Source organism: Belonocnema kinseyi, chromosome 7 (genome assembly GCF_010883055.1).
Source record: "Belonocnema kinseyi isolate 2016_QV_RU_SX_M_011 chromosome 7, B_treatae_v1, whole genome shotgun sequence".
NCBI classification, from domain to species: domain Eukaryota; kingdom Metazoa; phylum Arthropoda; class Insecta; order Hymenoptera; family Cynipidae; genus Belonocnema; species Belonocnema kinseyi.
The window spans coordinates 4,024,658-4,035,720 of record NC_046663.1 but is presented as its reverse complement, the minus strand read 5'-3'; the positions used below and the strand labels follow the sequence as shown (position 1 = coordinate 4,035,720).

Sequence of the window (11,063 nt, the reverse complement as noted above, 5' to 3'; positions counted from 1 at the left end):
ATTGTGAATTCTCTTTTGTTAAAGCTCCTTCGGCTTTAATGAACACATTCTCATCACGTATCTAACGAAAAAAAAAGTTCAAAAGCAAATTTTCAGATCTAATTTAAAAACAATTTTGTTATTAAGCATTTTATTGTGTCCTATTTGTCCAAAAAATTAATTTGTTCATTTTTAATGTCATTTTGCACTATTAAAACAAAAACTACGCGTCTCATCAAAAAATGATTGATAATAAATTGATAGCTCTTTTGCGGGTGAACAAAGTTTGTTTATTTATTTTTTTCGTCATTTGTGTCGTTGTCCAAAAATTTGATTTTTTTATTTTCAATCTCATAAAAATAGTGTAGTAAGATATTTGAAAAATAGTGCATAATAAAAAATTAACTTTTTTTAAAGCAAAATTTCCAGTTTTCTAAACTAATACTTTAAAAGTATTAAAAATAAACTTCAATGTCCCTTTCTTTTTTTTGCCCTTTTTTCTTGTTTTTAGACTTAAATGCGAACTAAATTAATAAATCCCAATAAGAAAAACATAACTTTTTTCCTTTAAAATTTCACTCTACTTGGTTTTAAAGTCGACTATTAAATTTTTTTAAAGAATGCATCTACTTGGTTAAAAACTTTGTTACTATATGGTTCAAAATTAAATTATTTTAATGAAAATTCAATTTTGTTCAAGAGTTATATTCGTCTCTTTCGCCTGAAAATTCAACAATTTGAATGACATTTATTTTATCTCTCTTGAATAACAGATTTTTTTGTTAAAACTTCACTTTTTGGTTGAAACTTCAAATATTTTTTTTTTAATTCCTATTTTTGAGTGGAAAATTCAACAATTTGGTAGAAAATTTAACTATTTCGTTCAACATTTTCGTATTTTTTGACAATTCACATTTATTGGTGAAAAATAAACCTTGCTGGTTAAAAATGAAACTGTTTAGTTGAAAATTAATTCGCATTTTCTGGTAAAAAATAAAGCTTGTTGGTTAAAAATGCAACTGTTTAGTTGAAAATTAATCTGTTTTAGTGTTTTGTTGAAAATTCGTTTTTTGTTGTTTTGTTGGTTAAATATATCCGCTTTTTATTTTACAGTACGATCTTTTTCGCTGAAATATCACCTATTACATTTTTTGTTGAAAATTTATCTTTTGCGGTATAAAATTTAACTCACCTTTTTTGTTTAAAAATTAATCAGTTTGGGTTAAAACATAACTTATTTCTTGAAAATTAAACTGTTTTATAGAGAATTCAAATTTTCAAAATATAATATTTCCGAATTAAAAAAATTGAACAAGTTTTTTATAAAGATTATTTATTTATAAAAAAAACAATTAATCAAATATTTTCATTACAAAAATTTTAATATTAAAGTTTCTAAATTTGCTGTTTGAATTAAAAATAATAGTAATTGAAAAATAAAAATTTGGGATGAAAAATTGAAAAATAATTTTTTCTTATTGAAAATATAATTTTCTAGTTCGGATATTATGTATTTCGGCAATTTTCTGTCATAAATTTTAAAATTCGGTGATATTACATGCTGTCGAGAATTTTATTAATCCCAGATTTTTCGATTCGGTAATATTCCAATTCTTGAATATAATAATAAAAATATAATATAATAATATAATTGAATTAGATTAATTTTCTAGAAAATTAGTTAAATTTTTAACAACAAAATGAGAATTTTTTTTACCAAAGCATATACATTTTTTAACGAAAAAGACGAATTTTGAACTAAGAAAGAACAAAAATTTTTCTATAAATTCTTGAATTTTCAAATCAAAAAAGTAAATTTTCTACAAAAGAGTTTTATTTTCATAACGAAAATATTACTTTTCTACGAAATATTTCGATTTTCTACCGAACCATATAAATTTTCACTCAAGTAGTTAAATTTTCAGCCAAAATAAATTAATTCTCAATGGAAAATATAATTGTTGATATAATTTCAACTAAAAAACCCTATGTGAAATATCATCAAATATTCATCTTTTGTCTTTTTTGGTAAAATTTTTATATTTTTGGTTACAATTTCAACCAATTTGTTACAAACTCATTTTTTTGTGGACAAAATTCAAAATTTTAATTCAAATTCATCTTTTTTCTTGAAGATTTAGTAGAACATTTTTAAGTTTGAAATTGAACTTTTTCGTTGAAAAATCGTCATTATCGGTTGAAATTAATTTTTTTTTACTAAAGAAATGTACTATTTCACCTTTGGTTTAAAATATAAATGTGACCTTATTTTTAGTTGAAAATTCGACTTTCTTGATAGAAAATTAATCTTTTGGGTTAACGATTCATCATTTTAGTGGAAAATTAATTTTCTTGAATGAAAATATAAATATAACATTTTTGGTTGAAAATTTAACTTTTTTAATTAACAATTCATGTATTTTATTGAAAAATCGTCTTTTTGGTAAAAAAATATTGTTCTTAATTGAAAACTCACCTATTTGGTTAAAAGTAATTTTTATTGAAGATTCGCCATTTTAATTTAAAGTTCAATATTTTCCTTGAAAACTTATCTAAATCTAATTTGTTTAATAAATTTGTTTTGGTGGAAAATATTAATTCTTTTAATCAAAAATTTAATTGTCCGAATTTTTGTTTGAAAGTTACCTGTTTTAGTTGAAAATTCAGGTATTTTCTTAAAAATTCGTATTTTTTTATCAAATAAGTTTGGTTCTGCGTATTTTTTCTTATTTCTAAACAAATCAAACTTTTGCGCCCTTTATGCCGACTTCTGGTTCCGGACTTCGGAAGTTAGTTTTCTTACGATCCGGATGGGAAATGTGAGTCAAACGAATCCAACAGATGGCGCCACAAAAAGTAGGTCTGACTTTTTCATTGAATTGCATTAAGAAAAAGCAAAAATAATTAAAAACTTGATGTTGTTTGCAAATAAACAAGAAAAAATATATGAAAAATAATAGTAATTTTTACTAATTATTTAAGAAATTAAAAAGTCATGAAAATATGTAGTTTAAAATGAATAAAATTTAATTTTGAGATACATTTTGAAAGCAGCTCGAACTTTATATTTCTATGATTTATTTTGCTGATATTATTGATTTTATTATTTGTTCTAGTTAAACAAAATTATTTATTGTTGAAATTATTAATGTAGCTAATGAAAAAATTAATAATATTTAAGACCCCAATGACAAAAATATTTAAAACATATACATGATCAGAAGAATTAATAAAAAATATATCACTTATAATCCAATATAAATATAATAATAAATAAAATATGTAAGACTACAACTTAAGTTGCAAAGGAAAGAATCTTTGTACCTTTAAAATATTAACAATTTCAAGTTTTGAAGGAAATATTTTTTAAACGTACTTGTAATTTTAATTAAAATGTTTGAGGGAATAATTTGGGAAAAAGTCAATGACAAGACTGATAATTGAGAAAATGGATTCAATATTATTTAATATAATGTATATATTTATTTAAATTGACCCGAGCATCATGTATACATTTGTGCAGTACAATAATTTATTTGTTACTTAATCTTAAAAGCTTTTTCCTCGGTGCATTCAACCCCTAATTACTTTATTTAAAAATTTTATTTTAAAGGAGATTTTAGATTAAATATTTAATTATATTATTGCAAACCTCATTTATAAAATAAACAGACTATAAGCTATTAAACTCTATAAACAAACGTACTATACTCATGACGCACAGTTGGAGGAAATTCACTTTTTTTCGTTCAGCTTGACGCTCCGAACTTTTGTCTCCTCTATTTGTTTATTCATAATTTTTTGACTCAAAGTATGGAAAAACTGAAATTTTGTACATAAAAATTTTTAAGCTTTAATAACTGATCAGGAAAACTTTAAATTGTCTTAAATGAATGTTTAGGAACTCATAAAATACAAAAAATTTGTTTATTATTCCATTTTTTTGTTGTAGAAATAACATTTAATAACAAACATAATTTGAAAGTTTATTATACCTATTGTTATAAACAATTCTTGTGGCAAAATATTAAAATTTGAGATTTTTCAAATTATAATCTTTTTCAATCGCCACAACGACTTCAGGTATTCCTTGAACTAATAAATATTTAATAATATTTGATCAAATATAAAAATTAAAATTTTTCTAAACAAATTATATAAACAAATTAAATGTTTTGGTCCTTTCACATAGATTTTTTTTTGCACTGGAAATGTTTAAACCTGTTGGACGAATGACTGCTAGTCACAAAAATATTTGAGAAGTTAACAATAACTATTGTTATAAATAATTCTCGTGACAAAATAGTCAAATGTAAGGTTTTATCAAAATTTTTATTTTAATTAATCGGTACAATGGCTACGGATATTCCTGAAATATGTATGTTTGATAATATTTAGTAGAATATAACAACTTACATGTTTATAAACAATTCCCAAATTTTGGCAGTTTCACTTGGAAAAAGTCGTGCTTTTAATCGTAATAGATTGATAATGAATCATAAAACTCCATGCTCAGACTTACTCAATACCAAATTTTTTTAAAAAAACACACCGACTTGGCAATCAAAGAAAATTTTAATTTGATAAAACCTTAAGTTTAAATATTTTGCCAAAAGAATTGTTAATAACAGTGGTTATTGTTAACTTTTTCTAATATTTTTTGTGAATAGCAGTCATTCGTCTAATAGCTTAAAAAATTTCCAGTGAAACAAAATTTTTAATTTGTTCATCTAATTTGTTTATAACAATTTAGATTATTACATTTTATCAAATATTATTAAATATTGATTATTTTGAGGAATACCTGAAGCCGTTCTGGCCATCGAAGGAAATTATAATTTGACAAATCAAAAATTCTAATATTTTGCCACAAAAATTTTTTATCACAGTGGTTATTATAAACTTTTAATACATTTTTGTTATTAAATGTCATCCCTACGTTAATGTGAAGCACTTTTAGCAAAAAAAATTTTTACTGATAATAAGACTAGTTGTCAATTTGTTCATAAAATTGGGTTGTAACAAATAAATTGAATAATAAACAAATTATTTGTATCCTATGAATCCCTAAACATTCATTTAAGACAATATAAAGTTTTCCTGATCAGTTATTAAAGCGTAAAAAATTGTTATGTACAAAATTTTAGTTTTTTCATAATTTGAGTGGAAAAATGATTAATAACAAAATAGAGGAGACCAAATTCCGGAGAATGAAGGTTTATAGAATTTAGTGATCTTAATTTAAAACAAAAAATTCAAAATCGCAAGAAAATTGAAGGCTCTGGACATTTTTCAATGAAAAAAGTGCATTTCCTCTAACTGTGCATCATGAGTACAGTACGTTTTTTTATAGAGTTTAATAGCTTATAGTCTGTTTATTTTAGGAATGAGGTTTGCAATAATATAATTAACTATTTAATTCAAAATTATTCAAATTCAAAACTACTACTACATGCACATACACGGTCGAGGCAGGGGTTTCCTGCAAAAAGTCTAAGTGAAAGCGAGAGAGAGTACACAGAATGGTCTGTCTCTTTCACTCCTATGGGCTCTCTGCAGACAGGCTGCCATTATCGGCAACTCGGCAGGCGAGTTATGAAAAGGCCTGGCCATAACTACTTAGCTGGATAACCTGGCATGATTCAACCTTGACAATTGCGTCACGTTGCGTTGTCACCAGTGTCCCCAATCTTGGGAACTTTTTAAACTGCGCCTGCGTCGCGCCGACAACCCGATTAGTCACTGTTAGCGCGCTAATTTTAAATTATATAGTCAGATTTAATATTTATCATAAATAATAATTGAGAAATGCCCCAAAATAGAATTTTCGTGATCTTAAAATGAGATTTTGGAGTGAAAGATACAAAAAAATTGATATAAATGAAAAAGAGGTTATGAATTCTGAGTTCAGAGACATACATTTTTTTGTCCCAATGATTAATCTTCTCTCTGCCGATTTTTCAAATTAAACTTTTCTTTTTTTCCGACGAGTTTACTTAAAATAAAATCTATAAAATTACCAAAAATGAATTGAAAATAATTAATTACTGCAATGATAAATGTTATATCATACATTTTTTTAATAACTTGAAGAAGATCTGAACTACAATTACTAATTAATTATTTTATAAATATTATAAAATACATAATATTGTACAGAAAATAATCAAATAATATTTATACTATTAAAACTAATAATATTTGCTTAAAACTAAAACTTCTTATTACTTTTTTATTGAAATTTTGAAACTCTAAATTAAAGAAAAAATCTTTTTTTGCTGAAGTCAGAATTATTAACGTTTTTGAATGCAAATTACATTATTTTTTTGTTTATTACTCCAAAATTCAAATTTAGGATTAAGAAATTACTTTGGATGCATTTTCCAATAATTATTTGTCATAAATATTAAATCTGAATATTTATATAATTGAAAATCAGCGCGAACAGTGACTAATCGGGTTGTCGGCGAGACGCAAGCGCAGTTTAAAAAGTTCCCAAGATTAGGGACACTGGTTGTCACTGTTGTCACATGCTCCAAGAAGCTATGGTCCCGCAACTTGGAGGTACGAAATACGTACAAGCCACGTCTCGTAAAAGTGACCCCCATATTGGTTACCATGACTTACATACTCAAAAGATCAAGCATTCCTGATTTAAAGTCTAAAAAGTTTGATCAGAAAAAGTTATCCAGCTTAGGGGCACTATATGTGAAACTTGAAAATCTGAAACTTACACTAACCTAAAATTGTAGCGGACACGGCTTCAGATTGAGATAAAAAATTCAATTTTTAGTTTTAAAAAAGTATAAAAACACCTCCCGTGATATTTGAAGATATGGAGACTCTGAATGAGAATAAAAAGTTTTTCGGCCAAAAAAGTTATTCAGTTCGGAGAAAATGAAATTTTTGTGTGATGGTGTCGCGGTGTAACAAACGGTTTATCACTTTTTTGGTTTTGAAAATAATTAAATGGGATTATTTGTATATTAAATTAGACACTACCTGAAATAAATTATTTTTGCGAATTAAAATCAAACTATTTACATCACAAAAACGTCGTAAAAAAAAATAAAATTTTAACAAATTTAAGTTTTCGGTCAGGACAAAACTGGCATTTTACTTCAAGTAAATTCAATTTTTCTATCTCAGTTATTAAGAAACGCTTGAGAAGAAAAGTAGTACTTGTAAATCGCCCGAAAATTACAAAAATTGAAATGATACATTTAAGGGGGGTCCAGTACAGCAAGTCATAAGTTTCATAAAAATTGTTGATCATAAAAATATATCTCGTATTGCATTATTATATTGTATTATTATAATAATCACAATAATTCTTCATTATTATAATAGTTAAAATAATAAAAACATTACTTTAGCAGACTTTATACAATTACTGCAAATGATTTATAATAAGTTCAGTAATAACAAACACACTACAAGATTTGTATAGCAATTTTTTAATAGCATGCTTTTCCCGTTTTGATATTCTTTATAAATATAAGTGACATGTTTCTGATTTTCATTTTTGCTTTATACGATTATTTATAAAACTGTTTTCGAGTTTTTCTGCAATTCGCAAATGCAGCGTTAAACACGGTTTAAACTCCCACCTAACTTCCTTTTAAAAATGGAGGTCACTTTACGAATCTCTACGGGCCATTTGATTGGTTCACTTTTTTTTAGTTGCGCGTGGCGAGACCATAACTTCTTGGATCATGCTGTTGTCAAAGTTATCTCCGTTCTCTCGGTTCTCTCTGTGTTTTGCGAGGTGTGTCAATTATGTGTAAATAATAATTGGAAACATGCCGAAGGTAAAAAAGTGGCAGCGTTTGTCGTTCAAAGAAGAATATGAGCTTGCAGGCGAAGTGAAAGCCGGGGCCTCAAAAGAGTATGTTTTACAGAAATATGGTATCAATAAGGCGACGTGCAACAAAGCGTTAGCTCGCGAAGCTGATTCAAAGAGTAAGGTTATAAATTATGATTATCAGAATAAAAAATTGGATGCTGCTGTCTTCGAATGGTACAAACAAGCGAGAGACAGTGGTGATCCATTATCCGGGCCAATCATTCAAGAGAAAGCTCGAAGTTTAAATGAGCAGCTCCACGGTCCGCAATCTTTTAAAGTAAGTAGGGAAAACATTATTTTCACGTGTGTCAGTAAAATTTCATCGTTTAATAGCAACATTTCTCCCTCATTCCCGTTGAATATCTAGTTTACCCTTCTCTCCGACAAATTAAGTGCATTTTATTCTTAAATTTGGACATACTATTATTAGGTTATGTTTTGTTTTTAAACATTTTTCAAAAATAACTTATCAAGACACATCCTAAAATTATTATTTAATTAAATTGCATACTCAATGGAGTATACTTTAAGAATATTTTTATGTATGTTGAATTTTTAACAAAATGTTTTAATTTTAAACGTAAAAAGATGAATTTTCCAAAAATTTAATTCTCTACCGAGTAGTTGATTTTTCCAATAAATAATTAAATTTTTAACCCTATACTTGTATTTAGTACTGAAATAGTTTAACTTTTACCAAATATATTAATATTCGACCAAATGGTTGCATTTTTACCAAAGAAGATATGAATTTTTTGTACAAAAAAAAAAACTTCACAACAATTAAATTTTCAACTCGAAAATAAGAATTATTTTTAACAAAAAGGACAGTTTTCAACTATATACTTAAATTTTCTAGCAAACTGTCGAATTTTGAAGATAAAACGACGTTAACATTTTCAATATTATATTATTTTAAGTAATTTTAAGCTAGACGCATTAAAAATTTAAATATAATTTTTTCAACTTAACAGTTCTTAAATTAGAAGTTAAATTATTTTTATTTTAAATAGTCTAGGCGTCCTTCAAAAGCTTTAAAATTTTATTTCGAAATCTTGAAAAATCTGGAAGTGGTTTTAAATTTTTCCAAATTCAAAATAATTTTTGAATTTTTTGTCAGAACTTTTAAATATATTTCAAAATGAATTGAATTTTTCTACAACTTTTAGGCAATCCTTCAAATTTAAAAACAATTTAATTTATAAATAACAATAGAACATTTTTTATTTGTATAAATATTAGAGTAGTTTTTACGAGATATTTAGAAGTTTTTAAAATATTCGAATTAAATTTAGAACTTGAAATAATTTCAAATACTTACAGCCGAATTAAAAATAAAATGTCGATTTTTGCAGATTTCAAACAAAAAATTTAGAATTTTTAAAATAATTTTGAAGGACTTCAAAAGAATAAAAAATGTTCTTAAGATTCTTAGGAAAATTGAAAAATTATTGTAACAGAGAGTTTAAGAAGATTTTAAAAGATTCAAAAAATTATCAAAGAACATGGAAGATTTTAAGATTTTTTTTTTAATTTGCAAGATTTTCAAAAATTGTAGGAAAATTTCGATTAATTCAACTATATGGTTGAAAATTCATTTTTTTATTTGAAAATTAAATTATTTGGTTAGAAATTTAAATATTTATTTGAAAAGATTCAAAATTAATTTGAGACTTGAAATGATTTTAAGTAATTTAAACGAAGTGTGTGAAAATTGTTTTCCGAACTTCTAAAAATATTTTAAAATGAATATAATTTTTCCTACAATTTTGGAAATCTCTTAAAATCTTTTTAAATAATTTTTCAAGATGAAAAATTATTATCAATTTTCTTGGGACTATTAAGAAAATGCTTTTATTATTTTGGAGGCTTTCACAATTCTTAAAAAGGTTCTAAATTTCAAGTTTTTAATTAATTTTGAATCTTTTTAAAACTTCTATGTATCTCTTAAAATTACAAAAATTTTCTCTACAAATAATAAGTGTTCAATTGTTATTTATGCGTCAAAATTTAACAATTTCACTTATAAATTAAACACTTTTTAAATAGAAAAATTAAAATTGTAAGGCTAAAAGTTTAAAAGTTCTTCGGAAATCTAAATATTCAAAGCTTTCTATGTAAAACAATTCAGTTTCAAATTGTTTTCCTTTAAATATTTGGTTTCAATTTACTCGTCTTAAATGAAAAATAAAATATTGCTAAATATTAAATACTTATTCCTTTTCTACATTATGAAATTTCAAATTAAATAATTTACATTCAAACAATATTTTTAATTTAATAAAAACATTTAATTATGACTATATTATTATGGATTTATTTTTAAGTTGAAAATACTAAAATGTACGTTTATATTTTTTAATGGCTAAACAAAATAATAGAAATAATATATTAATAAATTTATTTATTAAATTTAATATAAAAAATAATATAAAGGAAGATCTGAAACTCTGAATTAAAAATATATGATTGATAAATCATAAAAATTTTTATTTAAAAATAAAATTATCGGAATAAATTGTTTGGTAAAATCAATTATTGTTCAGATTTCTATACTTAGAGTACAGATCCATTAAAAAATCATTTATTTATTTATATTTACAGTTGATAAAATAAAACCGTTTTTTTATCTAAAATTTTTAACTTCAAACGCTTTTAGTTTTTGATTGTTTAAATCCTCAAAACTGCTTTTTAATTATTTAAAAAAACTGTTAAAGTCGAACTTGGCACATTTTTCTTCTGAAAATACCCGGGTTCCTTGTCCGGCAGCCACCATTGTTTTTATCAAAGAATCTTCGATTTTAAAAACTTCTATTTCTTTTTAAACCTTTAAAACCGCATTTCACAATTTTTTGAATTAAAGTATATGCTTTTAAAAATCTAAAATGGAAATTTTTTGAAGTGAAAGATTTTCGAATTAAACACTCTAAACTAAATTATATAATAATTTATAAAAGTCACAATTTAACAAATTATTAAAAAAAAAAAGATTGAAATCAAAGTTGGATAACATTTTTATTCTAAAAATTTGGTAAAATTCCCGGTCATTTCCAGGTTTCTCGGTCCAGCGGCCACCCTTTAAATATTTTTCGTAGCTAAATGTTATCAAGACCCATCCTAAAATAATTATATAATCAATTCATTATACGAGGGTAGTTCAATAAGTCCTTAGAATGAAGTATAAAAACAATTTTTTTTGGGTAAATTTTTTTTTATTTTTCAACATAATCTCCTTGGA

At 24.7% G+C, this 11,063-nt stretch overlaps 1 protein-coding gene and 1 long non-coding RNA gene across 2 annotated transcripts in view; one reads left to right on the top strand and one right to left on the bottom strand.

Annotated features, from left to right (window-relative positions):
• Positions 1-11,063, bottom strand: part of LOC117176346 — a 59,451-nt gene that overhangs the window by 423 nt on the left and 47,965 nt on the right. The gene's annotated exons all lie outside the window — the stretch shown is intronic.
• Positions 7,738-11,063, top strand: part of LOC117176343 (tigger transposable element-derived protein 2-like) — an 11,453-nt gene continuing 8,127 nt past the window's right edge. Inside the window, exon 1 of the mRNA XM_033366584.1 lies at positions 7,738-8,102. Within this exon, the coding sequence (XP_033222475.1) occupies positions 7,782-8,102 (321 nt within the window). The 5' untranslated portion in view covers positions 7,738-7,781. The remainder of the gene's footprint in view (positions 8,103-11,063) is intronic.